General features: G+C 39.7%; 1 protein-coding gene across 1 annotated transcript in view; it reads left to right on the top strand.

Annotated features, from left to right (window-relative positions):
* Positions 1–12211, top strand: part of LOC113407386 (serine/threonine-protein kinase N2) — a 124411-nt gene that overhangs the window by 96799 nt on the left and 15401 nt on the right. Inside the window, exons 9-16 of the mRNA XM_026655822.2 lie at positions 4753–4896; positions 5037–5112; positions 5427–5601; positions 5857–5986; positions 6515–6651; positions 6751–6823; positions 6904–6995; positions 11173–11349. Of these exons, the coding sequence (XP_026511607.1) occupies positions 4753–4896; positions 5037–5112; positions 5427–5601; positions 5857–5986; positions 6515–6651; positions 6751–6823; positions 6904–6995; positions 11173–11349 (1004 nt within the window). The remainder of the gene's footprint in view (positions 1–4752; positions 4897–5036; positions 5113–5426; positions 5602–5856; positions 5987–6514; positions 6652–6750; positions 6824–6903; positions 6996–11172; positions 11350–12211) is intronic.

The following is a 12211-nucleotide window of genomic DNA, read 5'->3' as shown; positions in this document are numbered from 1 at the left end:
GGTGCTTGTGGAGTTCTTGTATCCCTCCAACACAATCGTCGGTCCCCTTTATCTTGGACTGTCTTCTAAAGTTGGAACAGCAGGGCTTGTCTCACTCCTTGATAAAGGTTCACCTGGCTGCCATCTCAGCTTTTCACCCAGGAGCGCACGGACGCACTATCTTCACTAGCGAAATGGTGCGGTGGTTCCTCAAGGGGTTAGACAGATTATATCCTCATATTTGCTAACCCACCCCCACTTGGGACCATAACTTGGTACTCTCGGGGCCGATGGGGCCCCCGTTCAAGCCCCTAGCTATGTGCTCACTCCTCTACCTTTCCTACAAGGTGGACTTTTTGGTTGCAATAACATCAGCCAGAAGGGTGTCTGAGCTCAAGGATCTCACAACCGACCCTCCGTATACCATTTTCTACAAAGATAAGGTGCAACTGCGACCCCACCTGGCATTCTTCCCAAAGGTGGTCTCGAGTTTCTACACCAATCAAGACATATTCCTTCCAGTCTTTTTCCCCAAACCCTATGCCAATAGCCGCAAGCAGAGGCTCCATTCCCTAGATGTACAGCGTGAATTGGCTTTTTATACTGAACAAACTAACCCATTCTGTAAGTTGAACTAGCTGTTGCTGTGGCAGACAGGATGAAAGGCTTCCCAGTGTCCACGCAGAGGATATTGTCGTGGATCACATCCTGTATCCGGGTGTGTTATGACCTCACTAAGGTCCCTGTCCCCACTCTGACTGCACACTCCACCATAGCTCAGGCGTCTTCGGCAGCCTTCCTGGCCCAGGTACCAATCCAGGCAGTATGCAGAGCGGCTACGTGGTCTTCGGTCCACACCTTCACTTCACATTACACCATCACCCAGCACTCCAGGGATGATGCAGTGTTCGGCAGGTGGCTGTGTGCTTCAATCAATGATTCCATAAACTCCAGCTCCACCTCCTAGGTAAGGCTTGGGTGTCACCTAATTGGAATCGATATAGCAAGCACTCGAAGAAGAAAAAACAGTTACTCACCTTCTTGGTCTTCGAGATGTGTTGCTCTCATCCATTCCAAACCCACCCGCCTTCCCCTCTGTCGGAGTATCCAGCAAGAAGGAACTGGAGGCAGCGGGTCGGCAGGACCCTATATGCGGCGCCATGAAGGTGCAACTCCAGGGAGCTCTAGAGCCAACCCGACAGGTGCCACTAAGGGAAAAACCTTCTGGTGAACTGTATACGCAGCGCGCACACACCTAATTGGAATGGATATGAGCAACACATCTCAAGGAACAACAGTTACGAAAAGGTGAGTAATTTTACAAAGGGTTAATGTTCTAGCAATCTCAACTCTGATGATCTAGCTCAAATCTAGTTGTGGTCTCAGATAAAAAAATATTTAGCCTCATTCTAGCCCAAAATGATGGATGTTTTGCTTAGATCTTACACAATTTGGGAAAAACTGAACAAGACTGATAATTTTGTTCTGCATTACGGCCCCAGACATGTCGGTGTTATAGAATACAGTTCAGATGTGGAAACTTGCACAATGTTTGTCCATGTACTGTCTAAAAGTAGACAGAGCTGGTAATTCCATATCTTCATGAATATAATCAGAATTCACACAAATTGGTGGAAGCACTTGTAAAGTTTCAGAACAAGTTTATCTCCTACATGTAATTCTTAGGAAACAAGTATAGAACAGGATTGCACTCTTCACATTTCTTTACCCTTTCTTTTTGTCCATTTAATGTTGTTGAGGCCTAATTAAGCTTTACTTTGTACTTGAATCTGTGTGGTTTTGTGTATATATACCAAGACTTTAAAAAAAAAAAAAAAAATCCTAAAGTTAGGCTCCTAAATAAATTGGGGTTAATTTTCAGATTGATTTGCCTCAAATGTTCCCTCTGAGATGTATTCCAGAGGGGGTCCCCAGTTTTGCTGATTTGTGGTTTCCCCTCTCTGAAGCTAAAAGCGAATTCCTTCCTATTAGGAAACAAGCAGATTTGCCCCTATTGGGACAATCCAGACTGCATACTCTGAAAACAGAAGTAGTATGGGATATATGTGGGGCCCTGTGGTCTTGGTTACCAAGGATCATATTTAGCCTTCAGAATAAACACCACTAATCATCATCCCCTTATATTTACATGTCTTCTCCCTCTTCCATTGTTGCTTTTAAAACATAGCTACCATTGTTTATTTCAGTTTATTACTGTACACCAGTTTGTCCTGCTGTCTATTGCTATAATGAATTCAATAAAGTGTGGTCATTATTTTGTAAAGTATTGCTCTTTATTTTTGGTAGCATCTTTCATAACAAGCATATAGGATTGAAAAAATTACTGAGATTGGGGTTTTACATAGCAAGATGTATCAACTGTTCCAGTTAGTTGAAAAACTTAGAATTTACCCCGGGTGAGCCACAAAATGCTCTGCAAACGCATATCTGGTTCTAGAGTTACTATGCAGAATTACTTGCTTCTTATCAAACTGTCTGTACTTGGCTACCTTGATTATCACTTCAAAAGTTTTTTTTCTCTTACTTAATTGGCCTCTCAGAGTTGGTAAGACAACTCCCACCTGTTCATGCTCTCTGTATGTGTGTATATATATCTCCTCAATATATGTTTCACTCAATATGCATCCGAAGAAGTGGGTTGTAGCCCACGAAAGCTTATGCTCTAATAAATTTGTTAGTCTCTAAGGTGCCACAAGTACTCCTGTTCTTTTTGCGGATACAGACTAACACGGCTGCTACTCTGAAACCTGTCAAATGACCACAGGCCACCTTGTGACTGAGATGTAATATACTGGGTATTTGTGGGTGGCAGTTAGTATCTAAAATTTTTTCTGAAATTATAATTTATACAAAGTATTGAAGTGTTTTAAACTGTCCCACAAATAGCATACATATATATATATAAAACAAACTATTTTTACACATGATTGACTCTTACTCTGTGAATTACTCCTAACAAGTAGCCTTTGTAACAGTGGTGAACTTTCTTCTTCACCTCCACCTTCACCTTGACCAAAAGCCCTATCTTCCTGGAAAGACCTTATACAAGGGCCCCCTTCAATTGTTGGTATGGCCCTATGTTCAGGCATCAGTGAAGATTTTGCTTGATGCCACCAAAACTAGCATGGCACCCACTTTGGCACTGGCGATCACATTGACACCGATACCTTTCCTGTCAAAGGAGACAGCTCCATTGGAGCAGACAGCTTTCCTAGGCTTAGCCTCATTTCTGGCACTGCTGCCTTTGAGGACAGCCATGTCTGAGTTGGAATAGCTGTGACAAGCAACTGTCAGCACCAGCATCTTTGCTGGCTCAAGAAGAGAGGCATGCTTCTGATGACTGGGAGGAAGCTCCTTCAGGGAAAATGGAGGAGTCCCCCATAAGGGACTATACCAACAGTGCATCCTCTGATGGATAAATTAGGACTTTGTTCATCAGGAATAGAGATGGACTGAAGTGGTTTCAAGAGCTGATGGGGAGAATGGCTGACACTCCTTAGTTTCAGACAGGTTTCAGCACCAGACTCATCTAATTCTCTTTTGACATCATGGAATGGCAGACAAAAGACAATGTCGCATTTCCTATTTTTCCATGACTACTCAATCCAGCAAAGGACATTTGGCTCTCTGCCTTCATTCCCAGTTTCAAAAAGAGCTAAAACTTGTATGTTTTATGCCCTCAAGGGACACCAATTTTGTTACAATATCCTTCTGTAGGTTCCATGCAGGAATCTGCAGCCCAAGCGTTATCTAAAAGTAACAAGGGGTCCCTGTCTGAACCCTTGGACGGAGAGGAGCATAGACTGAATGCTGTTGGGAGGAAAGCCAATTATTCCACCTTTTTGGGTTTACAAATGGCAAATTACCAAGATGTCATGTCTAGATATAACTACACTATGGGACTCCTAGATTTCCATCTGTCATTTTATGTCATCCTCCCTGTTTTCTTACCCTAATCCCATGTTCACCAAAGCGAGTCCCACTTGTACCCCTTAACACATAAAAAGAGCATGTGCTATTACCTAGAGAGGATTGTCTTTCCCAAAATCAAACAAATTTGTTACCTGAGGAGAAAGGAGTAACCTATTAATAAGCTAATTCTTTCAGACTGGATTAAGGGGTGTATTGAGTAGTGTTACTCCTTCGCCAGGAAACCAGTGCCTCTTGACTTGAGGATACTCTCAGACAGGCACACCTGCCTTTGTAGCCTGTGTGAGACAGGTGCCTGTTGCAAAGATTTGCAAATCAGCAACATAGAGTTCTGATGAATGAGCAATGTTTACTTAAAAAAAAGTATGGACTTGGCATTGCAGTCCAGTGCTCAATCTGGTAAAATGGTGGAGCAGTCAATTTTTGCCTAGATCTCCTCACCCACCATCCTCTGATGGGGACGCTGCTTGCTAATCATCCATAAGTGGGAATGCACAGAGACACTAGAAGAAAAAAGAATGGTTATTTAGTGGTAACTATTATTCTTCTTCAAGAGTTGCCCCTACATTCACACTATGCACCCAGCTTCACCTCTGCCTTAGAGGCTAAGGAGGAGAAACTGAGGTGCCTTAGGGTGTAAGGGAGGGTGCACTCCTTTATGTAGACTGAGCCAATTACATCATCCTAATGTGAGAGTGCTCCTGCATCCCCAGCTTTTGTATACAGCTCTCCACCTCAACACGAGAGGAGCTAGACCCCGTAAGTATGACTGCACAGAGGCAACTAGTAAGTAACCCTTCTTTTGTTTGTTTACTGTTGTAGTCACGTGAACTAGAAATTTCAGTTTATTGGCGTGACTGGAGGTCTCTGTGCGCAGTGAAGTTTCTGAGATTAGAAGATTTCTTAGACAACCAGCGACATGGCATGTGTCTCTATCTTGAACCACAGGGTACTCTATTTGCAGAGGTAAGAGCACTTAATGCAAAAACTCAACCACATTTGAAATAATTAAATTGCAGAATATTTTAAATGGCTTTTAATAAACTCTTAAGAATGCATGGTATTCTGGAAGTGGAATTGTAATATACAAATTATCTGAACTGCAGGTTACATTTTTTAATCCAGTTATTGAAAGAAGACCAAAACTCCAGAGACAAAAGAAAATTTTTTCAAAACAACAAGGTAACAATTTATTATGAATTAAAATTAAATTATAAAAATAAAAATGTAGTACAGATTTGCATGTTTTTATGCACAGTCCTAAAATATAATTGCAAATAAAGTTGGTGATAGTTAAGTCTTTAATATTACATTCAAAAATGTTTGTTTAGAATTATGCAGTAGCATTTAATGGTAAATTGTTGAAAATTGCTAAGGAACATGACAAATTCAGTTTGTTCTCCATAAATTATAAACTGATGAATTTTAATTATAGCTTTTGGTGATATGTAAAGAAATTGCTTGTGCTCTATTTTCTTTATTCACAATATCTACAGGCAAAACATTTCTCAGAGCTCCTCAAATGAATATTAATATTGCCACTTGGGGAAGGCTGGTGAGAAGAGCTATTCCTACAGTAAATCATTCTGGTACCTTCAGCCCTCAAGCTTCTGGGCCTGCTACAGTGCCAGTGGTTGATACATGCATTCCTGAACTAGCACGGTCAGCTAGGTAAATGTCTAAGATTTTGAAGCCAGATTTACATACAAAAGTAATGGTGCAATTCTTATTTACTCATGTAAATGAAAAATCTTCCTTATTTATTCTACAAAATTTAAACCTTGACATTTTCTAGTTGGACATCCATTTGTTGTATTTAATTAAAAAAGGAAAAAGTAAGATTTTCTAAAAACATATTAAAACAGGTTTTTTAATACTAGTAAAACAGTCTCCATTGTACTCTGAGTGTGTTTGTTTTTTTGTAAGTGACTCGCCTGTAGCCAAACTGGACTTTGAACTTGAACCTGAACCTCCGCCTGCTCCACCCCGTGCATCGTCCCTTGGAGAAATATGTGATTCTTCATCTGAGAAAAAGGGACCGGATACACCCATTCAGGCAGGACATTTAAACTAGTCATAAAGTGTTGCATAGCATGTCACATTTTTAATCAAGTATTTAATATTTGTGTTACAACATTTTGTAGTTACAATGCATTTATTTCCTTCTGTTTTAAATAGAGAACGCTACAATTTGTGTGTATGAAATTTTATCAAATTGTACATAATTGCACATGGTATGTTTTAATACTGGCTATAGAGATTGGCCTTTTTCCATGGTTTTTAAGTGTTTTAAGTCACACAGTTTCCCTATTGGTAGCTTTATAGGCCAAAACCCAATTCCTGCAATTTATAGAGAAGTGTGTTAGTATTCACAAAGAGTGGAATGACTTTAGAAGAATAGGATTTAACAGAGGCCTGTCAGTAACTATAGCATTTTAGGCTCATTGATATTTTGAATTTCATACAGTTGAAGTTTTGCAGTATTTTTTTACTTCTCTTTCCTTAAATATAGTACATTTCTTCATTCTTCAGCAGTCTCATTTTCTAAATCTTCAGATTTCTGTTTCTTCTACATATTTCACAGGATGCAGAAACTACTTTTGATTTTGAAAATGAGAGAGATAGTAGTGTTTCAAAACTCCAACCTGAAATAATTTGTGACCCTGAAATTCCACACACAGACATAAAGAGTACCAACATACGAGAGCCTGAAGATAGAAGGTAAAAAACACACTAGGTTTTTTGTTTTTTGACTATGTTTTGTTGTTAACCCTAACTTGAAGTTTTCTGTAACTTATTACATTCATTGCTGTTTTACAGAACACAAAGATTTCAATTTAGTCTGCAAGATTTTAGGTGTTGTGCTGTACTGGGTAGAGGTCATTTTGGAAAGGTAAATTTTTTGATGACTATAAGTGTATTCAAAAAAGAAAAACTCACCTGTTTGAATAAATCACTTATCTACTCTTTCAGGTGCTGCTGGCTGAATACAAAAACACAAATGAGATGTTTGCTATTAAAGCGTTAAAGAAAGGAGACATTGTTGCTCGTGATGAAGTAGACAGGTCAGTTTCAAGAAAGTAACTAATACACGATGATGTATATTTTTCCTCTGCAGGAAATAGTGACTGGGTTGTAAATGATCGTAGACTTTAACAGAGTAATGTTACTGAGCCCAGAGTGAGAGTTCAGATTGTATTTAGCAGAGGAATTCTCAGGTAAGGTATTTGTTTCTCAGTCCAGTTGTATTTAATTAAACAGTAGTATTGTGGTTATACATATGAAATATTCTCAAGTGGCTACAGTAGAAAGAGAAATTTCCCATTGTAGCTGCAAATTTGATTTTCATGAGTTTTGTATCAGTCAAGAACTGTTAAGTTCATATTTATATTGGGAGGTAAAGGGAAACCTAACACACAGGAATTAGTGTTACTAGAGGCTTTCATCTTAGTCTGTTGATCTTCTGAGTGTAACTAGTCTCCTTTTTTATTTGGGAGAGAACACAAATTACCCTACCACTGGGAGGGGCCATTATGGTATGGTCTGAGCTTACTATATTGAGGAATGTTACCTCAGCAGTCATTGCCCAAACATCGAAATGATGAGGTTAAAAAACCCTCCTGAATTCCAGGTCCCTATTCTTATGTTTAAAAAAACCCTATAATTTCAGAGCCCAGGAAACAAACATGACCTTGAGAAGAATAAAATCAAGCAGAAGGAGAAATATAGCTAAAACTAATGGTCAGCTGTTTCTCTAATACAAGCGATCTAATGAAGAAACTCATTGACTTTAGAAACTCATTCCTTTCTTAGCAGTCCAAAGTAAACCACATCTTTACTGGATCTGCAGACCGATTTTGCTCTTTCAAAATAAATGTTGAGATCTCATTCTATAGCAATTTGAGGTTTACAACAGAATGTGAAAATCATCTCTACACTAAAATATTATTCAAGAGTTACTTGGGAAAATAGTCCTGGAGGGGTTTTTTTGGTTTTTTTTACAAACCACTTAGTCCCAGTGAAACTTCTTGGATGGACAAAATTTCCAGCATCCTCTTCCAACAAATTACTACCACTCCATTTAGAGAGGAAATATGTGAGCAGAATGAAGGGCCTCAGAGGGAACTTCTATCAATTCTTGAAGCGCTGAGTTGAGCTTGTGTGGAGTGACAATCACTTTGACTTAACTATTTGTATGTAGCTCTAAGAAATTTAATAACATTTGGTTATAAGCCAACAGGGGTTCCTCTCATTTTTGTCCCTTAGGGCTCCAAAAGGAGACGTTTGCACATGCAGCATAATCTCCTCTAAAACTTTTATCAAAGATCTGTTTGGGAAAACTGGGAACATACTTGATGACACTCTTCTTTTTTCAAGCAAAAGAGAAACACAAACTGGGGAATTCTGCTCAATTTCAATGTGTAGTTCAGTAGCTAATTGAACTCTCCAAACCATGTGGCCAAGACAGTAGAGTTTTAAAAGTCCATCTTGTGTAATAATATACAAAAAGTGGGGAAATAACTACATTACATAGATAGATATGTGTTGAGGTTCTGTGATGTCAAACCAATTAGAGCATTATGTTTGCAGTTCTCTACCAAAACTGATCTGTGTATTCATAGAAGTAAGATAATACATGTTACTGGACCAACTTCTGTTGGTTAAAGAGACATGCTTTAGAGCCACAGAGCTCTTCTTCAGGTCTGCCTGAAGCAAGTACCTTCTGAGTGTGTTATAACATTGACAAACTGAAAGTCCATGAAACAAGTGGAATTCAAGAAGATAACTGAACAAAAGCTGCTGATCTCTGCACTGGTAGCATACATCAGATAGAATACAACATTTCCTGCTTCATTAGAGAACGTGGATGTTTCCCCAGGAGTTCCGATCCTAAAGAAGAAAGCTGGATCGTGTGATCATTGAAGGAAACTAAGAGCAAAAAAGGAAGACTGATGAAAGCAAAAGAGAGAGCAATATTCCCATATTGTGATTAAAGTGGCAAAAGAAGCTTGGCTTGAAGAACAGTGCATCAACATACAAAATCCTTTTGTGGCAAATGCCACTAGGAAGGCCTATCAAATCATCAGAACTCTTTTTCTGAAAGGATTCTTGGCAGGAAAAATACCCTTTCACCCAAGAACTCTGTAATATGAGTGAAACAAATTCTAAGTTGGAAGTGAAAAAGGCAGAGGAGATCTTACAAGAGAGCTTGATTTATCCCGATCAACTACAGTTGAAAAAGCTGAGGATGTGGTGTAGACATTGAAAAGCAGTAAAGCCCCTCGAGTGGATAACATACAAATACAAGCAGAATTAATTAACAGTGGTGGAGAAGCACTCATCCAGGCATACACCGTAAGCTTGTCACTGTGATTTGGGAGTCTGGAAGACTTGGACACAGTCCCTGATAGTTCCTGTCATAAAAGGGGAGACCCAGCTGTTTTGTGGAAATGTCATTGATACATCCTAGCAAAATACTGCTGCATATCATCCTGAAGAGAATTGCAGCCAAGATAGAGAACTTTCTGACTGAAGAACAAGAGGTTTTAGACCCAGAAGGGGTACAGTGGAGCAAATGTTCAACTTGCATGTGCTATGTGAGAGAGTACTGGAGAATGATGGAAATTTTTGTGGATTTTGCTAAGGTGTTTGACAGCATATTGGACAAACCTCTTTGGGAAATCCTATGGCTGATCAGAGTTGGTGAAAATGTAATAAGGATGAAGGTAAACCTCTATGGAAGCATGATGTCTTTCGTGTTTGTGGGACTTGAGGATAGGTGCCAGCCAGGTGCTTGCTATCCATGAACCCTCTTCAACCTGTTATCTTGAAGAAATATTAAGAAGAGCCTCTGATGGAAACTTACAGGAGATGTCTGTTAGTGGATAAAAAATCAGTCATCTGTGTTTCACCAGTGATATTGACCTGATTGGATTGTCACAAGAAGAGGTGCAAAAATTGCTAGAAAGAGTAGCAATGGAAGCAGACAAGATAGATCTAAAGATATAACGTTCAAAGCCAATGGTGACATCTGTTTGAAAAGGTGAAAATATTTCTACGCAAATCTGAGGAACCATTGGAGTGTGTTGAGCACTTCAAATGTCTGTGTAGTGTGTGACTGCAAGGGAGGTTAAAAATCATGTAGCGATCCGACATAGAATTGAACTCATGACTACTGCTGCAGCGACACTCAGCCACATTCGGAGAAGTGAAGATATTACCATGAAGTGTAAAATGAAATTACTGCAATCTCTTGCCTTCAGCATCTTATGTGTATGGGAGACATGGACTTTAAGGAAACAGGACATTAAGAAGCTTTTTGCCTTTGAATTGCAATGTTATAGGGGACTGGTGCACATTATCTATACTTCACTCGTTACTAGCCAGGAGACAATCGCCCAAATTTACAACATAACTGATGACAGATATCATTGAGACAATGAGACAAAGAAAACTTGAGTTTGCAGGACGTGTGGGTTGGATAAGTGGAGGAAGATTGCTGAAGAAAATTTTGCAGGGATTGGTGCCAGGGGCAAAGAGTGCCTGTGGTGTGTGTTTTTTTTTTTTTTTCCAACTATGCGGCTGACTGGATGGGATACAGTATGGTGTGCTTCTCAAGGCTATGTGAAGACTGCAAAATAAGGAGGAAGATTGCTGGCCAGTGACTCATATTATTTACTGTTCATTGTGATTTGACTCTATGGTGCTTTGCACTATGAGAGAATATGTGTGTGTGTGTGTGTGTGTGTGTGTATAGTCATGACATGCAGAAAGAAAGACAACTGAATTACAAGACTCTACATTCATGGAATGGTTTTCATAACACCAGGAGTAATACTTTGGCTATCTGTGCCCAAAATATGCAATGGAATTGTTTTCCCATTTTTTGAATATTACGTGCAAAGTACAATTTGTATCAGTTGATCTTAAATATTATATTTTGTTTAAATTTGTGGGCATATTGAGAAATTCTAACAGGTATGTTTTCAAAGAGTTTCATGAGATGTTAGCCATATGTCTCCCTTCAAAGTCAGTCAAGTTGTACGGTTAAAATCCTGCATTGCACTTTGAAATTTTAGTGTTTGCGTATCATATCAAATCAGAAAAAGATTCAGGTATTATGAAAGCTTTTGGGGGGGGGGCGGAAGAATGAGGGAGGTCTTGTCAATTGTTCTGCATGTTGAAATTTGTAATATAACAATCAGTGTTAAATTTTGCTAGTAAAATATTTTCTGTTTGCAGCCTAATGTGTGAAAAGCGAATTTTTGAAACTGTGAATAGTGTACGGCATCCCTTTTTGGTGAACCTTTTTGCTTGTTTCCAAACCAAAGATCATGTTTGCTTTGTAATGGAATATGCTGCTGGTGGAGACCTGATGATGCACATTCATACTGATGTCTTTTCTGAACCAAGAGCAGTGTAAGTGTTCACACAGTTAATACCATTAAATATTTAAAGGCTTTGATATAAATTGTTCTGTCTTAGTGGGCTGAAAAACAAACAAACACATTCAACTTTGCTTGCCTTTGCATGCTTGTGTATTGGATCACTTCACTGAGTACTGAAATCTTAAATGGACTAGAGATTAAAGCCTTGTTAAAATACATTCAACCCAGTTTGGTTAGAAAAAAATATATATATTTTCTGTTTTGGTTAGAATGGTCAAAACATTTTGTAGGCTGTCAGAATGCAAGCTTATATGCCAATATGCTTAAATGTAAATTGCCTTAAAATGTAAACATGTAAATATGTAATATTTGTAAATGTTGTTTTGAAGAATTAGTAGTCAGTTTAAAATGTTAGCTAAAATTAAAAGATTATATAAATGCTCCAGCTTCAGTGGGAAGTGTTGGATACTCCAGCAATGGGTACCATAGAAGACTACAGTATAGGCAGGAGCAGCACCAGGGTTTTTGGCGCCCTAGGCGGGGGTCCTTCCGTGCTCCCGGTCGTCGTCGGCATTCTGGAGGGGGGGGGGGGGGGGGGGGTCCTTCCGCGCTCCCGGTCTTAGGGGCACTTCGGCGGCGGGTCCCGGAGCGAGTGAAGGACCCACCGCAGAATTGCCGACGACGACCCAGAGCGCGGAAGGACCCCCCGCCGACGAATTGCCGCCGAGAGGGGCAAAAACCCGCCCCCCCCCCCCCCCCCAAATCCTGGTGCCCTAGGCACCGCCTAAACGGAAGCGCCGGCCCTGAGTATAGGCAGACAAAACATGTTACAGGTTGGGCCACTTTTGTCTAAACTTTTGCCTGGTAAAATTTAAAGCTTTGACTTAGAATGG

This window comes from Terrapene carolina, unplaced genomic scaffold (assembly GCF_002925995.2).
Source record: "Terrapene carolina triunguis isolate 2854851 unplaced genomic scaffold, T_m_triunguis-2.0 Scaffold211, whole genome shotgun sequence".
Classification (NCBI taxonomy): Eukaryota; Metazoa; Chordata; order Testudines; family Emydidae; genus Terrapene; species Terrapene triunguis.
Note: the sequence above shows the minus strand (reverse complement) of the source record. Positions and strands in the feature narration are given on the sequence as shown.